The 27,408-nt window shown below is 41.6% G+C and overlaps 1 protein-coding gene across 2 annotated transcripts in view; it reads right to left on the bottom strand.

The window, feature by feature from the left end:
• KSR1 (kinase suppressor of ras 1) overlaps window positions 1-27,408 on the bottom strand; it is a 116,627-nt gene that overhangs the window by 24,290 nt on the left and 64,929 nt on the right. Inside the window, exons 3-10 of one of the 2 annotated variants that reach the window (XM_069971125.1) lie at window positions 17,066-17,213; window positions 14,892-15,348; window positions 13,823-13,827; window positions 9,804-9,864; window positions 9,634-9,717; window positions 8,873-8,934; window positions 8,668-8,774; window positions 7,960-8,128 (exon numbers count right to left, since the gene is read on the bottom strand). In XM_069971125.1, the coding sequence (XP_069827226.1) occupies window positions 7,960-8,128; window positions 8,668-8,774; window positions 8,873-8,934; window positions 9,634-9,717; window positions 9,804-9,864; window positions 13,823-13,827; window positions 14,892-15,348; window positions 17,066-17,213 (1,093 nt within the window). Of the gene's footprint in view, window positions 1-5,671; window positions 5,724-7,959; window positions 8,129-8,667; window positions 8,775-8,872; window positions 8,935-9,633; window positions 9,718-9,803; window positions 9,868-13,822; window positions 13,828-14,891; window positions 15,349-17,065; window positions 17,214-27,408 lie in introns of those variants that run through there. The other variant, XM_069971126.1, reaches the window with a different exon arrangement.

Below are 27,408 nucleotides of genomic sequence, written 5' to 3'. Positions count from 1 at the left end.
TTCATGGATATGACAAAAGAAAAGTATATTAGAACTCCAGTGTGTGAACACCAAATTACATTAGTGGAATATCAACAGGTCCAGATTTTTTCAAAACAGCTCCTGTCCATTCGAATGAGGCTACTGTAAAATTCTCATCAGTATTATTGGGGGGGAAATCATATACTTTAGGCCAGGTTCACATTACAATTGAGCTTCCCATGACACATGTACATTGGTTACCTGTCAAAATAGGATGCTGATGTATACAGGCATAGATAGGAGGGGCCCCATTGACTTCAATGGCCTGAATGTCGTCATCTAGTGACTACGTCCAGGTCTTTTCCTAAATGTATTTGACTCAGACTCAAAATTATTGTGTCTTGTGTGTTGAGTCAAAGTCAAAACACCTATACAATTGGGAAAAGGTCCCCAAGAACACCTCCCCCTGATGGAACAGATAGGGGATAACTGTAATGATAAACCACTCAGAACTTCTATAGCAAAAATCATAAATGTCAGCAGCATATACACTTGAATCAAGACAGAAGTGTAAACAGAGCTTTAACTGCATAGGATCTAAAATTATGTAGACCATATATACTACAGCTTTCATTTCCATTCATCATTGTCAAGGAAGGCATTGAAAGCAAATATTAGGTGTAAAACTAGAGCCCAGTAATTCTCTGATGCCCATATGTATAACCGCCCTACAACTAGAACAGGTCATCAACTCATCACTACAGATGGGAGTTCCAGACTGGATCTCATGCCATAGACACAATATAACTTGGCAGGAGAAAAAAAGGAAAATGGGGAAAAAGAGAGGGTTGGGTTAGAAAGATTAAAGCAGCAAACTCACCTGGGAAGATAAACTGTTGTCTATGCTGAATGTAGTATGCAGCTTTTAATAAAAGATGACAGCAACCACCCAGGCAGAACGAGAAAAACAAGCAGTTAGAGAGTATCAGGAGACCTGCCAGAGACTGCCCCTCATGCACTTAGGTGGCATGCTGACTGACTGAACACAGCTCTTGTCAATGAAAGAGTATTCCAATGCCAGGTCCCAGGTGGGCACAGAAAGGTGTTAGTAGGATTTTTTAAGCTGTTACACGTCTGTGTGCCCTCATACGTCTGTGTGTATGTAAAATGTTAATCAGAAAAAAAAATAAGAGTATACCGAATCGCCGGCAAGTCTATTAACGTAACCATTTTACATGATACAAACAACTGGAAGATTATGAAAATAACCTATTCTTTAAATCAAGGTTTATGGTGATGTTTTTTCTAAATTTCCCATTCTATTAATAAAAAATCCTGAAATCTTGCAGTTTCCATTTTCATTTCTAATCCTAAAGCCCCTATAATACGGGCCGATCTTGAGGAGCAAACGAGCACTGTCAGCGCTTGCTTGCCTCTCGCTCCCCGCCTGCTGCCGACGCGTACGCGGGTAAGTACAGGAGGGGCCGTGGGGAGCTGCCCGGGTGATTGCTTGATTGTCCGGGCAGCCCATAGCAGATAGCAGCGGTCTGCTGCCGCAGCTCCTATTTCGCTGAGCGACGGCAGCATAACACTGCTATATTAGTCGTTTGTCTTTCAACATGTTGAAAGACTAATGAATGCAATGATCAGCCGACAACATTCAGTCAATATCGCCCAAATACGTCCGATAATCGTGTCGTGTAATAGGGCCTTAAGGGCCATATTAAAAGGTCTGATCAACAATGTAAACGAGTGCCGATCTGTTAGATCAGTGCTTCTTTACTGAGCCTCTTACACAGCTCAATTATTGTGCAGCAAGGGCTGTATATATAGATATCGTTAGCGAAGCCCTTGCCTTTAGTGTAAAATAATATTATTATTATTATTATTATTATTATTATTATTAATATTACCCCCCCCCCTGTGTAATAGGGCCTTAAAACGGCTGCTGTAAAGTAACCTGTACAGCACTAGGTTTGATTTACATGTCGGTAATTCTGGCTGCAACTGCGGACAGCACTATGGACCCATTAAACTAAATGGGATCATTTACATGTCCATACGGGTGATCGTTATTGGAATCCTGTTATTAGTGATGAGCAAGCATGCTCGTCTGAGCTTGGTACTCAATCGAGTATTAGGGTACTCGATGGTACTCGTTACTCGGACGAGCATCTCGCGATACTCGAGGAAATCTCATCATCCGTTTCCTGTAAGTTTGGGCTCTTTTTCGTAGCCAATAAACATGCAGGAGACTCTTTGGTACATCCTGCGATGACGTGGGACCCATACATGTCGATAGCAGCGACTGGTTGGCCAGATCAGATGACCCTTCCATTTAAAACGCGCAGCCGGCAGTGCTCGCTTCAGACGCATGCTGTGAGAGATTAGGGACAGAGCTGCTGCTGGTCAGGGAGAGTGTCAGTGTAGGTTTTAGCGTTCCAGTAGCCAGGGTATATACTAGCAATATAAACCAACAGCCCTTTTCAGGGCTTCAAATCGTTTTTTAATAGTATTACTACAGACTGCTGGCTGGGACTTGCAGTGCTGCTACCACGATTTAACCAGCACACTGTGGTGATCGGCTGCTGGCAGAAAGGCGACATTAGGTGTTGCATACAGACCCCTAAGAAGTGCTCAGTGTACTCTTTTTTGATTTTGGGGCTGGTGGTGCTGCTGTACTACATTGAATTGCTGGGATTTGTAGTACACCTGCATAGAACTTCAATGCTCATTGGACGGGGGTGTCAGACAGTGTGTCTAGATCCAGCCACTACCAGATTGTACCGTACAGCCCCCCCCCCCTAAACTAGTGGATACTACACTGTATTGCTGGGATTTGTAGTACACCTGCAAAGAACTTCACTGCTCATTGTAAGGGGGCATCACAGAGAGTGTGTATAGGTCCAGCCACTACCAGATTGTACCATACAGCCCCCCCCCAAAACTAGTGTGTACTACACCGTATTGCTGGGATTTGTAGTACACCTGCATAGACTACTGCTGGGCCTTTACTGGCATCCACGTTGACTACTGCTGGGCCTAACTTGTCACTATAAGAAACCACGGACAATTTTACGGGACGTGTGGATGCAGCCTCAAGGGTGCCTTCACACTTGTTTCTTTTGTGGCGAATTTCTGGTCTCTAAAAAAAAAACCAAAAAAAACGGAAAAGAACGCCAATGCTGCGCATGGTGTTATTTTTGTGCTCTTGTGTTTATTTTTTCAAACTTTTTTTTTACTTTATGTGTGAATAATCTTTTTTGTGGTTTAGGCATTTTTGTGTGCACAAGATGGCTGAACTTCCTTTTCCATCACATGACATAGTTGCTGGGCCAAACTGGTATAAAAGCGCCAGAAAAAAAACACCATACACACAAAAATGGTGTTTTTGAGACAACCAAAACAATCCCATTAAAGTCTATGAGAGAAAAACGCCAAAGTTTGCCAAAAAAGCCACACCCTCTGCATGCTACGCCAGGGAGGAGAGAAAACCACACCACGAAAAAAACATCATGGGGGAGATTTATCAAACATGGTGTAAAGTGAAACTGGCTCAGTTGCCCCTAGCAACCAGATTCCACCTTTCATTTTCCAAAGAGTTTGTGAGGAATGAAAAGAGGAATCTGATTGGTTGATAGGGGCAACTGAGCCAGTTTCACGTTACACCATGTTTGATAGATCGTCCCCCATGTCTATTAGGCAGATCATAAACTTCCACTGACTTCTAGCTAACATCTGGCTGCTGGCGTTTTTTGCAAAAAGAAACACCATGGCTTTTTTACTGGCCTTTTTCCAAGACTGCTAAAACTATTTTGACCAACCAAGGCCTAAATTGAACAAATCCTCAGAAGGTGTCAAGCAGTTCATATATTTTATTTTTTTGCTTCAATAGCTCTTTTGTGGGATCAGACTAAACAGGCTGGACTTTGTTGGTTGTCCTTTCTTGAGGGTGAGTTCACATATAACATATCCACAGCGGATTTCATGCTGCAAGTTTACAGCGAAATCCACTTAGATTAGATTACATACTCGCAGCGGCATTGTCATCCTGCTGCGAGTATGTAAGAGGCAGCCCCCTTAACCCCCCGCGGCCCTATGTACCGGCCCGCGCTTTGGCTTGCTTTGGAGGTTACCGGCATCTGGACCTTCTGTTCAGCCAATCAGTGCGGTGCCCTTCCGCAGCAACTGATTCGCTGAGCGGGACATCCAGATGGTGGGAGCTCCTGGAGAGGATGATGGCAGGGGACACTAAGGGACACAGGGCACTGGAGGGACACTGAGCATCCCCTCTGCCATCATCCTGTCCAGCAGCCACAGCCCGCACAGCTCTGGGAGGCGGGTCGTGACATCACCATGTTATCCAGGAAGTGAAGCCTTGATGCAGTAGTAAGTGCAGGGAAAAAAGCACTTTATAAGCATTTCCCGTAATAAGTGTATATTGGTGATTTGTATAACTTTTGGGGTGGGTACAATACTTTAATAAAAAAAAATTCGACAGACTTCTATAAGTTATCACACTGGATAATGAAGCAGAGTAACAAAAAAATTATAGTTATTGACTAAATAACATTTAAAATAGGTTGCTGAGAACACAAAACTTATGTTACTCAAGTATAAACTACTACAACTCATAAAACGTGTGGCTATAAAGCACAGATTATATTAAAGGAAACTATTGCAGGACTATAACCACTAGTGGGAAAACTGCAGCACTTTATACTATGCATAAACTAATATTTTCAATGACAATTAGACCAATAAAGTTATCTAATTCAGCAAGTATTACAGAAACAAGGTATGGTAGGTAAGTTTTTAACTAGTTTTTCAGAAATTCAACCACTCCAGAGAGATCAGGAATGATCTCTTACAATGCTACAAGTGGGTTTTCTATCACTGAAGGTCAATACTACAAAATCTATGGTTATCAAAGCTAATGCTGCTTGTGACTGTGTGGAATAATGAATTCCCTTGGTAGCACAGCAACATAAGCTCTACATTTCTTCAATACAATGATCTAATGGAACTGGAAAAGTGAGAAAGTCACAAAGAGCTTATGTCTCATTTTTTCCATGCCTGCTTTGCATGAGGTTCAGCCAGCAGCCAGGATGACTTTACCCTGTGTCCCTGGCTGAGGGAATATACAGCTGCCAGCTAACAGAAGCAAACAGCTGTCAGTCTATATGGCTCCACCAAGCTATTTCTGCATTGGAATCTTACAGCATGAAAGTGATGCTAGGTGATTTTTATTACAAGTAAAGTAAAGTATATACAGTACACTGACCTAGTGTATGGTTCTGTTTAAGCAGATTTGATCATTTATAAGCAGATACAGTATAATCTACATACATGTAAATGGTTTAGAAGCTTTACAATGATCCTGGGTAGAGATAAGAGAATTGCTAATCTAAACGAAGCGCTTAGTTTGATCAGCGCTCTGCTCATCAAGTTTTCGGCCTATCAGCGCTGCTCCACTCCCTGCCGCTCCACCCCAAGTACCGAGGAAAAGCTGCATCCAGTCCTGGGAAACTGCGAGAAGTTTCCCAGGATTGGATCCAGCTTTTCCCAGCATCCAGGGAGGAGTGGCAGGCAGTGGATCAGCACTGAAAGGCAGGCGGCTTGATGAGCGGAAAGCTGATCAAACAAAGGGATTCGCTCATCTCTAATCCTGGGAAATGTTGGCCTTACCTGTATAAGATTTTTGACTGACTCTCTCCCAGTTCCATCATTCAATGGAGAAATGAACGATCTACTGGAGACATCTCTGGCACCAGCTTATCTAAAGGCCCAATTACACAAAGTGATTATCGCCCGTTTTTGGCCGATGCCGACTGTTACGGCCGATAAACGCTTTGTGTAATAGAAGACCACAATCAGCCGACATGCACTTTGTCAGCTGATCTTTGTCTTTTAACATGTTGAAAAATCAACGATAGCAGTGATCTGCTGCAGTCATTCGAATAGGAGCGTCGGCAGCCAATCACCGCTATCTTCTATGGGCTACCCGGACGATCTAGCAATCTCCCGGGCAGCCCCACACAGCTCCCCTGGCTCTTACCCACTCACTGACGACATGTGTAATAGCGCTGGCAGCATGCAGGGAACGAGGAGCAGGCGAGTGCTGCCCTGAAAGTGTGGTTCTAAAATATGGACCAACTTTACTACTTCTTCCTTTAACAAAATTCAAGGTGAATGTATAAGTACTGCATGCTCTACAACTGATATGTGTACAATACTCAGCCCCAGAGACACGCATTTACAGACAGTCAGTAGATGCATCTTCAGCAAGAGGATCTGTAAAAGGCACTGTTTCCACTTAACCCTGCAGTGTATCTGTATCATTGGGGGGGGGGGGGGGGATTCTTCTTTAAAACATGACCCAACTATCCTGAATGGTTCTAGTAAAACATAATTCTACTTTAAACTGCTATAAACCGTATTGAGATGTACATCTGAATGTCACTGTGGCCTAAAATAATTTTAGAGAAAAAAACAAAATATATATTTTTTTTTCCAAAATTGCAAAAATATTTTTTGGAACATTTTCTGTTAACCTCATTTCTTATAATGTTTAGTGCTCAATTTCTGATGAAATAATGAATATTTCTATTGGTATACAGTAAGGATAATGGATACATCATCATTTGATTAGATCATAAGCATGTAGGAGCTACCATCTTACTTGGCTAAAGCTGTGTTCAACTGGATTAAACTATTCATGCAGCATGCAAAGAAACATGCAGAAAAATTGCATTATGGAAAGCTACATGCATATATGTCACTCTATGCAAAACGCCAGGGATCAGAAACAAAAAAATACACCACTTTTGTACTATACTTATGTATTTTGGCACTGTATTGTATAAAAAATTGTATAAAAAAAGATGGTTTGGTTGTATCTGCACAATGTATACTGATACTAATACCAAGGTGGGCACATGACTACTGCCAGGAATGTGCCCTCACAGTATGCAAGAATGTGCTCTCAAGTTAATACATGTTCTAATGAGTGATACAGCTGGATGACTCACAATAGTGACACCTTTACAAGCAGCACCACAATGACACATCAATGGCCACATGCATCAAAAAGCACTGTCAGCTTTGCCATTTGTAATAAAAAGCCTTAAAGGGAGAGTCCTGAAAAACATTACTAAGGCATATGGATGTCATACAGGGCTCCCTAGCTCTGGACTCCAGTGTTTCAGCTAGAGCAGAAAGAGCTGGTCTTACTACCTCAAACTTGGCAGCATCAGGTCTTATATTACTGCACATTTGAGTGAGAGCGATACACCACCACATTTCTCCTGTACTGCTGAAAAGGAAATGTGCGGCTGGCCACAACTTCCCCTGGCGATAATAACTGATTGCCTAGTGATGATCAGCCTATTCCTTTTAAAAGGGTTAACAAACAGTATGTTAAACTTATATGTTAGCGTTATAAATTTTTGACGTTAAAGGGCTATTCTAGGAAAATTCAACTCTTCCCCTTTCCACAGGATAGGGAAAAGTAGGAGATCGCAGACGGTCCGACTCCTGAACCCAGTGGTGATCTGCGTATCGGAACCCGCCTACTCTGTTATGAACAGAGCCCCGGGTCGGCAAGTGACTCGTGGCTCTATTGATTCCTATGGAGCGACGGAAGAACTACGCAGGAAGAGCGCTGTACTCTTTCTGTCACTGTATAGTAATGAATATAGCCGCGGGTCACATGCCGACCCAGGCCTCTATTCATAACAGTGCTGTAGGGGTGCGATATGGAGATTGCCGAGGGGGTTCAGGGGTTGGACCCCCACAATTTTCTACTTTTACCCAATCCTGTGGATAGGGGAAAATTTACATTTTCCCGGAATACCTCTTAAATAACAATGTTACATTTGGAAGCAGAATTTCTAGCTCCAAATTTTTGTGTGTTTGTTGGGTAATGCTAAAGACAAATCTGACACCTTTTTTGTGCATACTGCCGATAAAACAATATAAAAGGATTTAATGCCTTACCTGGAAAATTGAAGCGACTGTCTTTGAGACCCATTGGAGATGGATTTGGTGGGGTAGTAGCACTGAGAGGATTTGATGACTGAAAAGGTGCTGGAGAAGAAGGTGTAGAAGATGTGGTTGAAGATGGGTTACTGCTTGAATCCAGGTGGTTTATTGCTGGGGGGTGTTCCTGGACAAATAAAAATTGCAGGAAAAAAGTGATTATAATAGTGTTATAGGTCACAAGGATGTCCTTAGATAACTGTAATTCTATGGGAAACTGTCAGGTCTAGATCATGCACACAGCTGAAGGGTCAAGGAGGCTTTGCTGAGCTGCAGCATGCACACCTCCGCCCTCCCCTACCCCTCCTTGCCTTTATTAATATATTCTATAAGAGTTTCTATTCCAGAACTGAACCATGCACTTCCAATCATTCAAAGCAAGGAGGGGAGGAGGAGGGAGGAGGCATGCATCCTGAGACTCAGCATAGCCTCACTGACCCCTCAGCTCTGAGGATGATCTAGAGCTGACAGTTTCTCATTAAAGGCATTTCAGCCCCTTCTGTCCTGTTTGTGATGGCCTGAGGTTGTCAGGCTGCCAAGGAGGCTGAGAGACGAAATTTGTATAACTCCCTCTGACATTAATGGGAGTTGCAAGCTATGTTGTTTATGTAACTCTTAACATATTCTATTTTATTGGAAACAACCTTATGGCGCACTGCTTCATACCTTCTTCGTAAGGGCTTTGGGAAGGGTTCCAAATAATGGTTCTGCGGGTCTATCCACTTGGTTGTTAATATCTGATGGAACAGATTCCGTCCTTCTTATTTTTGGTACTGCAGGGGACAAAAGAAAAAAAATCAGTCAAGCGTCTGCCAATATCTTATTTGCAGTACAGTTATAAAAACCTGAAAGTGGCAAGAAAGTTACTTACAAGGAAGGAAGGATATTCTACATGGTGGAGCCTCTTTTGTGCACTTATTGTGACATTTTAATCTAGAGGGCAAAAACAAATGTCAATGTGAAATACTGTCATTGAAATATAGTGCAGGAGAAAGAACAGGACAGATTTAGAGCCACAGAATGGGATAGAACGACTCTGGGACTACACAGTCACTCCCAGCCGCACGACCAGTAACCACTGTGAATTTCTGGCCACTTTTTGCTACTTGTGAGTCTCAACACGTCCCACTTTACCCGAACAGCACGATAGGCAATGCGACACAGTGGTTCCTGTCTGCCTGACCTAAAATCACCATATAGCCCCACCCTAAGGTTAAATGCAAGGTATCAGGCTAAAATTTACATGCTTCGGTGCAGATTGTGCTATGGATGTGCTGTAGAAAATATCCGGAGCAAATCCATCTAATATCCATATACCCAATATGCTTAATTTGCAAGAAACAGGCATACAATGATAGTCTGTTAGTTATATAATTCACTTTACTTTTTGGCCATATTTGCCTCTTGTTTACAGAAGCTAGAAAAGAGATATACGTGTACTGACATGTATTGCTCTGAATAAAAGACAGGTGATGGAAAGTAAGTCATTCCAGTTAGTCTGCCCTAAGCATTATATATTTTTTATCACATAGAAGATCAAGAACATAACAAAGATAATGGAAAAACCAGGGCAAACTGCAGCGTGACGGAATATTAGTATACAATAATAATGTTCCAAAGAGTGTAACTTACTTGCAGTGTTTACATTTCACCCCGAACATCATATTCTTTTGACAAACATGACACACTTGTGACAACCAGGATTTTGTTGAAAATCTGTTAAAATAGACACAGGCATTATTCACCAGGAGAAAACAGGAATTAAAAAAAAAAGGCATAGAAAGTTACACTGCATATCATACCTGTGAGTTACTGAAAGACCTATATCTCTCCGTACCATCTGCGGTGACCCATGAGGAACATCTGAAAAGATTAACAGATATATAGATATACGTATATATTTTACACACTCTGGGGGAGATTTATCAAACATGCTGTAAAGTGAAACTGGCTCAGTTGCCCCTAGCAACCAATCAGATTCCACCTTTCATTTTCCAAAGAGTCTGTGAGGAATGAAAGGTGGAATCTGATTGGTTGCTAGGAGCAACTAAGACAATTCTACTTTACACCATGTTTGATAAATCTCCCCCTGTGTGCACAATTAATAGTCAAGTGAGTATTTTGACTGTATCATCATTTTTATGTATTTCTTCCAACTCCTAGTTGTATAAGCTTTAATGCTTAGTGGAATGAGGCATATCAGGTGTATTTGTGTAATAAGGGAGAGTGTGGCCAGTGTATCATACCTGGTATGTGCATAGTGATTTAAGTGCAGCAAGGCAAAAGAGCGTAGTTTTAAAAATGCCATTACCTAAAGGGATATACCCATCTCTGCATTACTTAAAGGGGTATTCCTTGTATGGCTCTTTAATTTAAATATTTTTGCAAATACATTCTCGTTGTCTAGGTTACCGACCACCACTCTGCTCTAAAAGCACACTATAGCTATATATATTCAGTATGCCAGTCAGATCACTGCATTTAGAGTAGAGAGGTAAGGTCTCCAGAAAATAAATTATAAGGTAGCTTGCAAAATGGGTCAAAAAAGAGATTTCTTACTGTAAAGACAGATGAAGCACTCTTAAAATCCTTTCCTGGAGGGATATCTGGCTATTCCAGTGTTTTGAAACTCGCAACTGAGGCTCCACAGACCCTATTTTTGCATATTCAATTTTTTTAGGTAGCAATGTATCAAAGGAGACTCTTGATTAAATACTCCATTGTATAATTTGCTGATCCCCTTTAGCTCAGTGATTGTTTTGGTTTGCCACTAAGCTATTGGGGTGTGATGACAACCATCAGGCTGGAAACACACATGGCAGTTTTATGGAAAATAGCCACTGTAGTTTTTGTGCCAAAACCAGAAGTGGATCCAACAGAAAAGAAAAGTACAAGTCATGCCTTTATATCTTCCACCCCAGTTGAATTATCTTCTTGTTTTGACACAAAAACTGCAGGGGCTGTTTTCCCAACAAAAAAAAAAGTGGTGTGTGTTTCCAGCCTCAAAGATTTGCTGCTAATAATTAACAGGACTGCAAGAAATGTGTTAAAAAAAAAAAAAAAAGATTTGAGAAAAATCAAACATGAAGCGGCCAGGAAGCCATTATTCTCCAGTGCCATGGTATTCTAGAACTGCAACCTCCTTGGAATGCCCAGAAGTACAAGGTGTTCAGTACTCAGAGACATGGCCAAGGTAAGGAAGCCTGAAACCCGACCACTACTGAACAAGACACACAAACTAAAGCATCAAGACTGGGCCAAGAAATATGTGAAGACAGATTTTTTTCAAAGTTTTTTTGGACTAATGGAATGGGATTGACTCTCACCAGACCGGATGGATGGGCCCATGGCTGGATTACTAAAAGCAGTGGAGTACTGCTATGGGTTGCCATTTTTAAAGATAAACTAGCTGGCCATTTTTATATTAAAAATGGACTCAAAAACAACTCCTAAATCTACTGCCAGTTTTTACAAAAAGACTTCCTTTAAGCGAAGATACAGGAAAAGGTCTGCATCTTAAAAAAAAAGGATTTTTAAGCAGTACAATGCTCCATCAAATACATTGAAGTACTCCACTGCATTTCTAACCAGTAAAGGCTTTCAAAGGGTTATATAGCATTAGAAAAAGCACAGCTACTTTGATGCCAAAAAAAAAACAGCACCACACCTGTCCTCATATTGTGTGTTGTATTCCAATTCCATTCCCTTCAATGGTTTTGGAGGTGCAAAACCAAACCCAAACTAAGGACAAGGGTGGGGCTGTTTCTGGAAGAGCCTGGACAACCCCTTTAAGGATGAAAGAATGAGGCCCGTTCCTCCTGACTAAACCCTATTGGGTACTAGTGGGCCCTTCCTAAATGGGAGATTTACAATGAGAGAAAACAGTACACACATCTCTGAACAGTGTCTAGGAAGCTGTGGTTGCTGCTGCACAAAAAGTTGATCGTCAACAGATTTAGAAACTGACAGACTTCATGGATGACTTATTAAAAAGTGGCTATATTGGTAAATTATTTTTTTAAATGACTGAAATGTTTATTGGTAAATTTTAAGTTTATTATTCTCACTTTAAGGCCTCATCCGCGCATCAGCTTCTCTCCAGGATCAATGATGTCCTGGAGGAACCATCAGTATGGCACCATTGATGCATCAGCTTTGTATTAGTTTTTGCAATTCTGAAAAAAACAAATAAGGGTATGTTCACACTTAGTTAATGTGGCGGAATTCCGTGGCGGAACCCTCTGCTGCGGAATCCTGCCTGTCTCAGTGTGCCATGGTCTGTCTGCTCCAGCTACGCTCCGCACAAAGAATTGACATGTTAAAGGGAACCTGTCACCCCCCGTGCCGGGGTGACAGGCTCCCAACCCCCCGCTACAGCCCCCTATACTCACCTGATCCCGCCGGGTCCCGCTTCTGGATCCGGTCGGGTCACGGAGATGTCAGCAGCTGCAGCCTGGCGAGCGCGCTGAGAGATGAGTCCAACGTTCATAGAGAATGACGGAGAGTCCAGCGCTCAGTCATTCTCTATGAGCGTTGGACTCATCTCTCAGAGCGCGCCGGGCTGCAGCGGCTGACATCTCCGTGACACGACTGGATCCAGAAGCGGGACCCGGCGGGATCAGGTGAGTATAGGGGGCTGTAGCGGGGGGTCGGGAGCCTGTCACCCTGGCACGGGGGGTGACAGGTTCCCTTTAACTGAACTCTATGCCGTGGTATTCCGCCACATTTACTCAGTGTGAACATGCCCTAAAAGGGTAATAAATGGCCACAAGGGGGAGCCTGCCCAGGGTTGCTAGGCAGTACTTAAGTAAAAAATGTGCGGGCAAATATGGTATATCATTGTTTGTCATCTGGTAAAATGGACTCCAACTTCTATTTAAGATTCTGCTCTAAAAAAAACAAAAAAAAACGAACCATATAAGTGCAGGTCCTACTTTTTTTCAGAATGGATCAATGGTGAAAAACAGATGTTTAAAATTAATGGGTCCTTTTTCTGTTGGCTCCAGATTTAGGCTGGGTTAGAAAGGATCTGTTCACACAATGTTGAAATTGAATGGATGGCCGCGATATAACAGTAAATAACTCCCATTATTTCAATATAACAGCCTTTGTTTTAACATAACAGTAAATATTTACCACTAAATGGCGGCCATCCACTCAATTACAACATTGTGTGAGCAGATCCTTTCTGTGTTTTTAATCCACTCCTGGTTTTGGTTGCAATATGAGGACGGCAATACTGACTGAAATATACGTAGTGTGAACCCAGCCTCATGGTGCAAAAAAATAACAACTGATAAGTGGATGAGGCCTAACATGAAAATGAACATGCAACATGGAAAATTTCCCTTTTAGTTAAATAACAATTCTTTAAGCAGAGATACAGGAAAAGGTCTGCATCTTGAAAGAAAACAAGGATTTTTAAGTAGAACAATGCTCCATCACATACATTGTGTTTTTTCAGAATGGATCAATGGTCAAAAAACGGATGTTTAAAATTAATGGGTCCTTTTTCTGTTGGCTCCTGATTTATGGAACGCAAGTGACGTTATCAAGATGGTGGCGCCAGGCCTTGCTGCACCGAAAAACAGGATTGGGTAAGGTATAAGATACAGACTGCAAAGACAGTCTGTATCTTCATAAATAGACTTAGGTTCTCTTTAACACAGTAATTTCTACTATTCAATAAAAACAGACACACACACAATAGCAAAAAAACAACAAGCAAAAAATTAGGTTAAAAGGACATTAAACAAATAATAAATAGATTGCCATAAAAGCAATACTTTTACGTGAGATTTGTCACAGTCTGGGCGCTTACCGAATCTGAAAGACACAAGAATAGTTGCAGAGTCAGATTTCAGAATTGTGGAATTCACAGAAAAGTATTGTACAAACAGGTATACATTAAAAAGGTATTATGTGCTCTGATCTACTTTTAAAGTTGTGGTCTTCAAAATTAAAAGGTGTATTTGGAGTATACAAGAGTGGACATGCCGTGACCTACACAGGGACCACTCCCAGAAATAGTGACTTGTTTCCCTGCACTGAAGGCCAGATCCTTATAGGAGATGACTAAAGGGTGCATAAACACCACTTTCGGAAATGGCCTAAAGCCGATCTGGTTAGTGGGCACAGTGGGATCACATTCAGGGTCTGTTATGATCAACTCCAACTACAATCATTTACTTTTAGGGTTAAATGATTGTATTTACGTATTTTATTTCTAAAATAAAAATGATGAAGAATGTGGAAGAAAGGCACATGAGGGGAAATTTACCAAGGACTTTGCGCCTATTTTTAGGTGAGTAATTGGATGTTTCACCCATTTTTGGTCTTTTTTTAATCTGCCTGTTTTGAGTATTCACCCAAAAGTTCGGATAATCTAGGATTAGCGCTCAATTTATCAATTTACAAACAGGTGCAGCCCTACATCTGGCCAGTACAAGGTGAATATGCCTGCGCAATTTTCGTATATTTGCGCCTTTTTCTGTGCCTTTTTACATTCACTAAGGCAGCACAACATTTTAATAAATCAGTCACAAAATATTGGACTAAAATATACACCAATCCTCATTAGAATAGTCCCACAAATTAGACTCGTTAGTAAATCTCCCCCATTGTCTATAAAATATGCCTAAAAAGCCAAGCAAGTGGCTGCCACCTCTCTGCTGAAGCCAATTAAGCTGGTGTCTGCTTTGCATTAGAAAACTTTGAAGAATACTACCGGTATTTTAAACTTGCCATCAAACCAATAGCCCTTTAAAAACACTTTGCTGTCTGTATTCAAAATGACTTCAGTTGGGTTAATATACAGTTTATATTTTGACTGTTCAATGAGAAAGTGCCCAGAGCCATTAAAAATATTCTACTATATATATTGCACTTACTTTGAAGATGGTACTTCGTCTATTCTGTTCCCAAGCTGTGATTCATGTGACTTGCTCCTTTTCAGTGTAGAAAAGTTAGGCAGCAGTTGCTGGAAAACCTTGCGGCTAGGTGGCGGCGGTGTCCGAGGAGGCTTTAGTTTCATGTGTCTCTTTGTCATTGGAGTGGTGGGTGGTGTTATTGTAATCCCATGGGGAGTCCTCAGTGTTAGCTTATTGCTTGGTGATGAAGAGCTAAATGGATCCTGGAAGCTCTCTGGATAAATATAAGGTCCATGTGATTCAGAAACAGGGATGGCGGACACCGATATGGATCGCGGCTGGTGGCTGTTGGCCTTTGGAAGTTGAGTGTGTAAAGTCCAAACTGTCCCCACTGGGGATGAGAGGTCATACGGAGATTGGGAAGAGCTGTCCTTCCGAGCTTCACTAGGATTCCACAATGTATCCTTCAAGTCTCCACCTAGACAAAAATAATTGTACAGTAAGACATTGAAAATATCATGATTAAAAGAAGAACTAAAGCAGTTATTGCAGGATTTGTCTTTTGCTGGTCCTTAGTTACAGCAAGGATAATAACTGTAGCCACAATTCTTCCAGCTGCAAAATTAGGCAACTTTCTAAATCACAGGTTAAACTCAGGCCCTCTAGCTGTTATAAACTACAATTCCCATTATGTCTGGAAAGCCAAAGCTAAAGCTTTAGCTGACCAGGTATAAAGGAAACTGTAGTTTTGCAACAGTTGGAGGGCAAGAGTTTGACACCCCTGTTCTAAATACTCAGAAATTTCTACTATGGCTAAGGTCTACCGGCTCTCTTAGATAACAGCAAGGGCAATGGGGGAGGGAGTTAAACACCAACTCAGATAACTGGGGTTATAGAAACCTTGGGGGACAGCTCAAACAAGCTAGAGAGAAAGAGAAGAGCAGATACAAGGTGGTCTGCTGAGAAGAATTATATAGGCTGTGTACAAGTAAATAAGAAAATAGAGCTCATATAGCATGCCGTAGAAGTTGGCCTATGGCCTAGCCCTGCAGCAAATTTGCTAAGGTTTACACCTGCAAGCTCGAAACTCCTCCAGTGCCAGATTTATTATGATTTACACCCACTAGCGGATGTAAATCGCAATACAAATCTACACCTGCTCCAGAGCAGGTGTAGATTTGTACCCCAATGCCTGGCACAGGGCTGGCCGGCTTTACTTAGAGGTGTACACATGGATCATCATGTCAATTGGCTTGATGAACAAAACATTGCCATTTTAGGCCCAGATCGCAATCCCCTTAGGACCCGTGGTCAAAGTGTGTAGACAAATTAACGGAAATTGTGATAAACTCCAAGCACTGGAAAGAATAGGTTGCCAACAGTTAGAATTTGAGCTAGAAGCCCTAACCCAGCAGGTCAGGGCGAATTGTATATAGTACTTGCATAAACTTGATGTAACATAAAATCATTCAGTATACCATAAAAACCATCTGACTAAAAGATCTAAAAACCACAGAAGCCAAAAACTTTGGAAAAAAAAATAAATAAAATTGTTCAGTCTCAAAACTTTTGGCTACAACTGTACGCAGAGAAACAGATTAAGGCAGGGTTCACACCACGACTGTGCCTTCTGAAACAGATCCCATTCACTTCTATGGTCCAAAGGTAGTCAGCTAATGACTATGTTCAGGTCATTTCACACATATATAATACTTTTCACTTAGAAGGATAGCTAACCATTCTTATGTATCAGAGTCTGGGTGAAACTGCAGGAAATGGCCCAAATATATTCATTAAATGACTATGTTCAGGCTACAGAAATATATAGGGTCCACGTCAGTCTGTGCACAAATACGTCTACAGACAATTTAGACAAGGTGCTGACGTATAAATGCTTTGGAAGGCATAACTGGTGTGAATGCACCCTTAGAAGCAGACAGCGCCATCCATTGTGTAGTGGTCATGCTGAGATACAGTCCTGTTCACCCTTCATGTGGGCACCACATCTCTGGCATGCAGCTGATCGGTGGGTGCACCACTTGTCTGTACCTTACCAACCTGTTATTGATGACTTACCCTGCAGATAAAAAAAGGGTTTTCTGGGAAAACGCAATACAATACAATAACGTTTACTATGTGTTACTCAGCTCATCTAAAACTGACGTACTATATTATAGTATAGAAAATGTCTCTACCTGACCACGCTAGCTTCCTTAAACAGGTAAGAGCTCCATTTAGCCGGGAGCACTCTTCTGTGCTAGCTCCATACTTCTTCATGGTTTCTTTCACTTTTAACTCATTCATCTCCAGTAAGGCATCTAGTGTTAAGTCTTCAGGTATTTTCTGCAAAGCAGGAAACACAGATTACATTACAGAACAGTAAAGATGATCCAAGCAACCATTGTACATAGAAATTAATTTTTATACTATTAGTTTTGAAATCATTAAAATAGTGTCTGTATTATATACACATCCACAAAACTATAGGTATCATTACCATATAGTTATACAGTGACAGAATAAACTATGTAATAGGCAGAGAATGAATGAACTGAATGCATTCGGACAATAAACACACAGGGTAAAAAGCAATGACGTTTGTGACAATTATAAAGGCGGATCATTGCCTTTTATTACACAAAGCGATTATTGGCCGTAATGACCGATAATCGGCCAAATATGGCCAATAATTGCTTTGTATAATAGGCCTTAAGCCATGGCATGGTTTGTCGCTACCTGAGATGCATGATTTACATTTCCATCTTCCTCTGCACCCCCCCCGAGTGTAATAAATATAGCCTCCTACATGAATTAGCTAGAGATTTTGCAGACAAGTGCTGGGGTGTTGTGGGTGGAAGGCCGTACTGTACTGTTCATCATTACGCTTTATAATGGCTGGCTATTTTTGTCTGGTAGGATTACTAGACAGCAGCTGCGCCACTCCTCCTACTTCTCTCTATGTAGCCCGACCCAAGTATTGGCCTATATAATCCCTATCCCAGTACACAAAACTATCCAACTGACAGACAAACAAAGCCCAGTGCCAAGGATAGGATAACACAACAACAGAAGACTAATCCTCAATAAAAACACACAACTGAAGTCACCAATGCTATTACAAATAACATTAATGGCCACGACAATTCATCTGTCCTCTACTGGACTACTGGTTGTTCTCTTTTGCACTATAATCCATAAGGCAAGACTATGTGAAGACACGTAAGACAACATAAAGAGGTGTAAAACTTTGTATATCACTTCCCTTTACTACTGTTGAGCAATGACGCCACTAGATACATCCTTCATCCCTAAGGGCCCTATTTCACGGAACGATTATCGTGCAAAAAAACGTTAAATCGTTCGAATTTAAAAACGATAATCGTTCTGTGTAATTGCAGGCAACGATCGAAAAATCGTACATATGTCGTTTGTCGTTGATTTAGATCTGAACCTAAAATTATCGTTAATCATTCGCTAATTGTTCGCTGTAATTCCACGTTCGTTCACTCAAGTTCCGCATTTTTTCACTAATCGCTCAGTGTAATTGCACATTGTTCATTGTTCGGAGCTCACTACATCATAATAAATGATGATGCTGGAAGCTCCGAAGTCCAGTCCGGAGCATACAGTCCATGCCAGACTATATCTATAGAATGTGATATTGTGGCCTTAATGTTCTCCCTGGTATTATGGAGCCCCTGAGAATCCCTTCCATGATGCATAGCAATTTCCCATTCTCTCTATTTTAGAAGGCTAGACCAGAGATGTATTGTGTTGTCAGTAGTACACACATAGTTACTACCATATTAGTTCTCTGGAAAAGTCAAAGCACTTTGTTCTTACCTTATGCCATGACATAGTGCTGCAAAAGGGGAACCGGCAGCAAGCAAAGGGTTACACAAAGCATTGAATGAGAAGAACTTTGATTGACTTTTCAGACAGAGTTTTGCTCCTTCCTGAGGAGGCAGACAGGCTGAGTTATTGCAAGTAGTATATAGCCCTAACTATAGGTAGTGAACAGCTACATGTGGGGATGAGAGGCACTGACCAGGACTTTACAACATTTGTTCTGGGGTAAGGAGTCATTTTTGGTAAATAACATGCTCATAAGAGTGTTCAACTGCCCAGATGTACTTACCAGGCCTGGTATAGCGATCCAGCTCCTGGAGGTATACTATACACCCCGTTTCCCTGGATGTTAAAGTTTCTGCCAAGCTCCAGCACCTTGTGGGACAAGCACAGGTCTAAGCAGAACTGCTGTCTTTAGAAGAAAGTTGCCCTTTTTTTGTAGCACTGGATAAACCTTTTAAGCAACGGTACACATCATGATGTATCGCTATAGTACTTTTTCATTATAAGCACAAATCTTGGCTTAAAATAAATTTATACTGTACATTACACCCCTTTTCATCTTTTGTTCCTTCACAACTGCTACTCTCATACTTTAATAAGAAGCAGTGTGCCAGCCGTTCTCCAGAGTATAGTACTGGAAGTTGCAGCAATAGTCTTACTGATGCTATAGAAGCCAATGGCCCGACATTTCCAGCACTTGAACTGTTTGGCACTACTACAATGCTAAATTCTTCCATTCATTCTGCCCACTTTTTTTGAGGCAATTAGTGGAAGAAAACAGGAGGTTGTTTAGAAGGTATAAATGACGGAAAGTAGATTAAATGGGAATAACCTTAATGACCGTGGGCCGAGGCAGCTCAGATGAGCGCTCTGAACCTGCTTCCAGCCCCCATGACACGCGACAAAATAATCTAAATCCAAATAGAAAAAAACAAAAGGCTTAAAGTCTTTATGAAGTTCAAACCAAAGAAACCTAATTTCACAAGTTTACAGGACACAAAAAATTATTAGGTTGTCTCTCTTGTACACCAGCCTCCCCTTTCTAGTGCACCATGGATAGTCAATCTGTCAGTCCTGAGGATAGGCCATCAATATCTGATTGGTGGGAATCTGACATCCAGCCTTCAGCTGTAGCCTCTTCACTCTAAAAACCCCTTTAGGGTACGTTCACACTTACCGGATCCGCAGCAGATTTCATTTAAATAACTGAACACAGCATCAAATCTGCACCATCAAATCTGCTGCGGATCCTGTAGGTGTGAACGCACCCTTAGGGTAGTTTCACACGTACCGGATCCACAGCGGATTTCACGCTGCCAGCTGAATGGGTCCCATACACGCAGCGGATGCGCTGCGAGTATTGGACCCGGCCCCTTTAACCCTCCTGCCGCCGGCTGCAGCCCACAACCCTGGCCCCAAGCATACATTACCTGCTCGGCGCCGCAGCTGTGTGTAGCTCCCTGGCTGTGTGTGGCTCCCCTCGCTCCTTGGCTGATGAGGAGGGAGGGGAGCCGGGAGCGTCACACACAGCCGCGGCGCCGAGCAGGTAATGTATGCTCGGGGCCGGGTCACATACAAACAGCGGATCAGCTTCACAGTACAGGATCTGCAGCGGATTTCGCTGCAAGCCTGCACATGAAATCTGCTGCGGATCCGGTACGAGTGAAGCTACCCTTAAAGCGACTCTGTACCCACAATCTGCCCACCCCAAACCACTTGTACCTTCGGATAGCTGCTTTTAATCCAAGATCTGTCCTGGGGTCCGTTCGGCAGGTGAAGCAGTTATTGTCCTAAATAACAACTGTTAAACTTGCAGCCCTGTGTCAAATTGGCGTGGCCTAGAGTGTCTGTGCATTAGGCTGGCACAACCTCTCTGTCCCTCCTCCCCGCCCTCTTCATCATTAGGAATGCTCCAGGCAGGTATTCTCCTATTCATCAGCTGTGAGAACACGGCACATGGGCTGGATCGTTAAGGCACCTGTGCAGTGTTCACTGCAGAGGAATAGGAAAAATTCTGCCAGTGGCATTACTAATGATGAAGAGAGTGGGGAGGAGGGACGGAGGGGTGGTGCAAGGTTAGGACACAGACACTCTAGGCCACGGCTGTTTGACACAGGGCTGCAAGTTTAAAAGTTGTTTTTTAGGATAATAACTGCATGACCTGCTGAACGAACCCCAGGACAGATCTTGGATTAGAAGCAGCTATCTGAAGGTACAAGTGGTTTGGGGGGGACAGATTGTGGGTACAGAGTTGTTTTAAGGAATGAGGATCCAGGACCACCCCATACAAATATGTGTTTATACAAGAAATATATTCATATACGTCTCACTGAGCAAGCAGGGTAATTGTAACATTGCATGCTAATAAAATCCATATCACTGCGGCCTGGAAACTAAAACGTAAATATAATTTATTGGGTATGCAACAAAATATTCTCAAGATATGGATATAGAGTGTGAGATGCAACAAAACATAAAGCTTGTGTAAACAAATTAGTTAAAGATATTGACCCAAGAACAAACAATCTATTTACAGCTAGATAGCCAAAGCAAAGGTTCTGTCACAGGGGTTTCAACATGTTTCCCCCACAATCCAGGTTTACTAGGAGACCAACTCAAATCTCGAAATGGCCCGATAAAGTCAAAGTAGCATCAGACAACAGTGCCAAAAATATCAACCAGCCAGAAGATCGAAAGTGATCAAAACTACAACAGTCAGGTTGAGTAGAGTCACAATGGACAACAGATAAGATTTCTGGGTGTTAGCAATGTCCATGCAGCCCTTGCTACGTATATAAAAAACGATAAAGTAATACTTTACCCATCCACGCTACTTCTAGCACTAGCCAATTACTAGTCAAGATGGGACAGCATTGTGGCCAGTTACTGGCCGAGCGATCTGTTCCTGCAGAGACTGGTTCAGAAGCTTCAGCTGACTGGGCAGATAAGAGGCTGCCACACACCACAGGATGTACTTATTAGGGCCCTATTACACAGGACGATTATCGTGCGAAAAATCGTTAAATCGTTTGAATTTAAACGATAATCGTTCTGAAAAATCGTATGTCTTTGATCGTTGATCCAGATCTGAACCTAAAATTATTACTAATTGTTCACTGTAATTCCACGTTCGTTCAAGTTCCGCATTTTTTCACTAATCGTTCAGTGTAATTGCACATTGTTCATTGTTTTTCTGGGATCAGAAGGAATAAACGATCATAGTAACGATCGCAATAACGATTATCGTTCGGTGTAATATGGTGAACTATTTCAGGTTAACGATAAACAATCTTGTTTGTTTGAAGATCGCTCAGTGTAATAGGACCCTTACAGAGAAACAAGGCTAAAAAAATCGTCCTAATATAAAGGTATATGCCTAACACACTTGTCAAAATATCTACATGAGGAAACCAAGGCCATTGTCTAGTAACAATAGTTTTAAAGGGGTACTCCAGCCAAAAGCTTTTTCCCAGTAATTGAAACACATTACAAAGTTATATAATGCTTCAATTACCTATCTGCCCCCCTTCCCTATCTTTTCCCCCCTCAACCCCCCACCAGGAAGTGAAGTAAACTCATTCTTACCTAATGACTGTTGACCCCAGGCTGTTCTGTGGCAGCCATTCTGTGACAATGACATCATCAAGAGGGAAACTGGTCTAAGCCCTGTTAGATGACCCAGGTTGCTTAGCTCTGATTGGCTGAACAAGATGTAAGATGTAATAGTTTTAAAGTGTCAGTTAGACATCACAGGAGAGAAAACGCATCATGGGAAAGTCCAAACCAGGAAGTGGAGAAAAATGAAGACATCAACAGGAGGTTTAGGGACCTGCAAACAGCAGGAAATTCAAATGGAGACAGACTCAGGAGGGATGGTAAGTGTAAAAACTATGTTTATGATTGATCGATTTTTTTTAGCAGCGCCGGAGTACCCCTTTAAGCTAGCAGCAGTGCACAGTGATGATACTGACGCTTTCATTCAATCCTAGTACAACCATTAAGGACCTTTGGGTCATAGCCGTCTAAAAATGTCAAGCAAACTTTCCCAATCACTGTACCGTAAAAACGTGCAGTAGCTGTACAATTGTCTTTGATCAAACTTTTATTGTTGCTCTATAAATTATTGTTGGCTGTTATATTTCCCTGTAAAAACAGGGAGGAGAAAGGAAGGAAAGACAAGCAATGTCAAAAGTGACTGAATACATATATACATATACATATATACATATACATATATTTATTTAAATGCATTTCTTTTTGGAGTGTTCAGATATTTGGGCTAGTCACAGAAGCCTGCACATTCTGTCGAAAAATGACCTTTAGTGGCATTAAAAGAGTTGTCCAGCAGGAAAAAAAATCTTTCAAATCAACTAGTTTCAGAAAGTTATATAGATTTGTAATTTACTTCTATTTACAAATCTCAAGTCTTCCCACACGTATCAGCTGCTGTATGTCTTGCAGGAAATGTTGTTTTCTTTCCAGTCTGACACAACTGGAGTTTTTGCTGGAGTACCCCTTTAAATCTAGATAGCTAGAAAAGTCAGTGTTTTCTAATAAATCGCTCTTGCTCGATAATGATCTACAGCTACAAATATAGAATTTGTAATATTTTTTTCTTCACTAACATAAAAAAGTAATAAAAATAAAACTGTAATGAAATAAAGAATAAAAATAATTACCTGCTATAGCCTAAAATGATTACACATTAGTCATATCTTTTTTTTTTGCACCAAAGCATTAGCAGATACAGCAAAACGAGTTATCCAACATATAATGACAATGAGTAGAAAGATTGGCTGCCATCACATAATCCTCTTTTCATGGTGTACCTAATCTGTGGATTATCTAGGCTGGAAAATATAAAAATGACACAAAAATTCCTGGGCAATTACAGCTTCATCCTGGCCAACTGCAATGTTATAAGGGACATGATACTTTAGAATTAAAGGGGTTGTCCAGCAAAAATCTTTTTCTTTCAAATCAATTGGTTTCAGAAAGTTATATAGAGTTGTAATTTACTTCTATTGAAAATTCTCAAGTCTTCCCATACTTATCAGCTGCCATATGTCCTACAGGAAATGGTGTTTTCTTTTAAGTCAAACACAGTGCTCTCTGCTGCCACCTCTGTCCGAGACAGGAACTGTCCAGAGCAGCAGCAAATCCCCATAGAAGACCATTCCTGCTTTGGACAGTTCCTGTCTTGGCCAGAGATGTCAGCAGAGAGCATTGTGTCAGACTGAAAAGAAAATAACATTTCATGCAGGACATGCAGTAGCTGATAAGTATGGAAAGACTTGAGATTTTTAAATAGATTTTAAATTACAAATCGATATAACTTTCTGACACCAGTTGATTTTAAAGAAAAATATTTTTACTGGATAACCCCTTTAAAGGGGTACTCCGGCGCGGCCGTATTTTTCAGATATGGCCGGGGTGGGGGGCTGTTATGGATGGCGGAGGTCATTTACCTCCCCGGTTCCTGCGCTAGGTCCCGGATCGAGGTGCCCAGTCCCCCGGCTGCTTCCGGGTCTGAGCTGCCGCATGAGACATGACGTCTCAAGGCAGCTCCGCCATTCAGGGGCCGAGGCGGGACTCCGCTATGGCCGCCGATTGGCTGAGCTGCCTTGAGACATCATGTCTCATGCGGCAGCTCAGACCAGGAAGCAGCCACGGGACGGGAGAATGGGGCGGCGCGATTCGGGACCCGGCGCTGGAACCGGGGAGGTAAGTGACCTCCGCCATCCATAACCACCCCCTCCCCTGCCATATCTAAAAAAAAAAAAAAACGGCCGCGAAAACACACCTAAACTGGAGACAAGAGCCATGTTGTCTGTGAAAGAAAGTGGCCATGTTTTTGTAGCACTGGATAACCCCTTTAACAGGGTTGGTAACACAGCTTTAGTGAATGTTATTATAGTTATAAGGACACTGGGGCCAGCAGCAGGCATAGGACATTATTGTTAAACGGGCTGCAGAAGCTTGTGTAGGGGGTGAAGAAAAGATAGAGAGTGCGCTGGAATAGTGAAGAGCCAAGGGAAACAACAAGTTGTGTCTGGCAGAGGTTACCCTGGTAGTCCAGGCTGGATGGAGGAGAAAAGGGAAAGTGAACAACTTCAATCACAGTAGATGCAGTCAGTCTGCAGAGCCGACTGCTCTCCTTTCTGTATTGTAGAACAGATGGGTTGGAGAACAACATTTCCTGTACTAAAGAGAGGACGCTTCATTCAGCTGCTGTCGTCAGCTGTCATCTACAAGCATATTATTCCTTTCTTTTCAATATACCCCTATTGCTGCTTAAAAACCCCAGCAGTAAGTGATCTGTAGATCCTAGAAACCACAGCATTTACAAATAGACCATAAAGTAATTTAAACCATATGTATTACACTCTGGAGACATATTTAGATTGGTCAAAGATGGTCTATAAATCCAACAGGTGTTATTAGGCCACACCACTAAGTATAGTATATAAGAAAATAAAACAGTCAACCTATCGAAACACACTGGAGTCTTAATCAATATAAAGACAAACCGGTAGACAAAAAAAACAAAAAACGATTCTGGACCATAATACCAAAGGGTACTGAGAGAGGCAATGGGGAGGAACACTAAATTTAAATGAGGTATACAGAAGACAAGAAAATGGCCATTTTACCCTGGTGCTGCATAACCTAATGTAACATATTAAAAAAAAAGGTGACTCTATTGCATCCTCCAAAACCCTCCATACCCTATCATCCATATGCATGTCCATGGTTACTGATGGGAATAATAGATTGGATCACAGCCAATCACAAAATGCAGACAAAATGCTGATGATCGGATATATATATACATATACAGTATATATATATATTAACAGCTTTGGGGAAAGTAAGCTCATTAGGGTAACATGGTTGGCACAAAGAAATTCCCACTTCAACACATGGTTAAAAACCTGGCTGCATTGAGGGAATGGGTTGAGAGGGTATGCTCTCTCAGGGTTTTGTTTGTACCAGGGGATAAAATGTTTTAATAATAATAATAATATTTATTTGTATAGCGCCAACAGATTCCGCAGCGCTTATTTAAATATATAAATACATTACAGGTTATATATTAAATTATACAATGAATAAATTACAATAACAAATTAGTGACCTGCTCTCAAGAGCTTACAGGCTAGGATGACTGGGAGTAACACGAGAGGCAACAAGTGCTTTATTTGCAATGTTCCAGTCAATGTTCCAGTTTGCAATAAAATAAACCTGGCTGCAACAAGACCTATTATCTTTGACCATGGCAAAACATTTTTAACAGTGTTTTATAGCAGATTGGGGGAGGAGGAGTCCCAGACATCAGACCCCCCTGCGATTTTGCACTTATGCACTATCCTTATCTGCAAAAGACAGATATATACACACACACACACACACACACATACGTGACACCCTTTACCACCCCCCTCCCCCCAAACCCACCTTGTAACAGGCAGGTCAGCTTGTGACCTTAGTAGGAGCAATTGAACCACTGACCTTGGTAGTTTTGGAATATGTAAGCAAGATTGGAAAGGAATGTGTGCTCCTGTAAGGCTGCATCTAGACTCATTGAATTATCTGACAGATTTTAAGCCAAAGCCAGGAACAGGCTATAAACAGGGAGACTGAGATTCCTCCTCTTTCCAAATCCAATCCTGGCTTTGACTACAAATATCTGTCGGATAAATCTGTGTAAACACACCATAAAGCCATGTTCACATCACGCTTTTGAGTCCTGCAGAAAAGCAGTCTACGTCCGGCAAATGAGTAGAATGTAGTCACAAAAGGTCTCCGTCCTTCTCATTTAAGTCAATATGGCCGTCACCCGCACTCCGGCCTGCACGTCAGCATCCTTTTTTCACTTATTCCCGACGTGGGGCCAAAAACAAGATGTGAACATGGCCTAAGGGACTTCTCTAAAGATGGTTGCTACTACCATGCTCAAGAGACATGCAACCAAAATCCAAAATTTAGCAATTTAACTCCTTAAGTACCCATATAGTCTTGATTCACCATTAATTATACTGTGAATAAGTAAAAACAAAAAAAGTTTGTGCGGTAAAAAAATGGATTTACTCTTAAAACATGGATCCTCAAGACAAATGACACATCTGACACGGCATATTTGCACGGCATATGAGCAGCTAGTGCAATAGATATTTTGGATGGTTTCCTACACTAAACCTTTACAAATACACCTACAATGGCAAAATACTTTCTCAGGTGACAATGTGCCTTGACAGGGAAAGAGCAGCAAAACATATAAAGCGCTATGACACTTCTATAATACTTCACCCATAAGAGTCCAAGATTTCTCAGAGATCAGCTCTCAGGCATTTGGGAGGCGGCCAGGGAGTTCCTGCTAATTCAAACAGGTTAACCCAGTGCCATTCTTCAAAAACAATCCCAAAAGTAGAAAAGCCTGAAGCGACCACAACACATACTTCAAATTCTAAGGATGAGCTGGGTTATACACTATATACAATGCAATACACTCTTATACTGTAAGCCTTGACGTATACAGTGTCCTTCTATAGACAAAAATATGACTTCCAATAAAAAAAAAAAATTCCATGTTAAACATTACCAGAGCCCTATAGCTATCGCTTGCAAAGTATGTAGATAATCTATGAAAATATTATCTCTTCTGGATTCCCCAGACTCATGGCAT

This window comes from Dendropsophus ebraccatus, chromosome 5 (genome assembly GCF_027789765.1).
Source record: "Dendropsophus ebraccatus isolate aDenEbr1 chromosome 5, aDenEbr1.pat, whole genome shotgun sequence".
Taxonomy (NCBI): Eukaryota; Metazoa; Chordata; class Amphibia; order Anura; family Hylidae; genus Dendropsophus; species Dendropsophus ebraccatus.
Note: the sequence above shows the minus strand (reverse complement) of the source record. Positions and strands in the feature narration are given on the sequence as shown.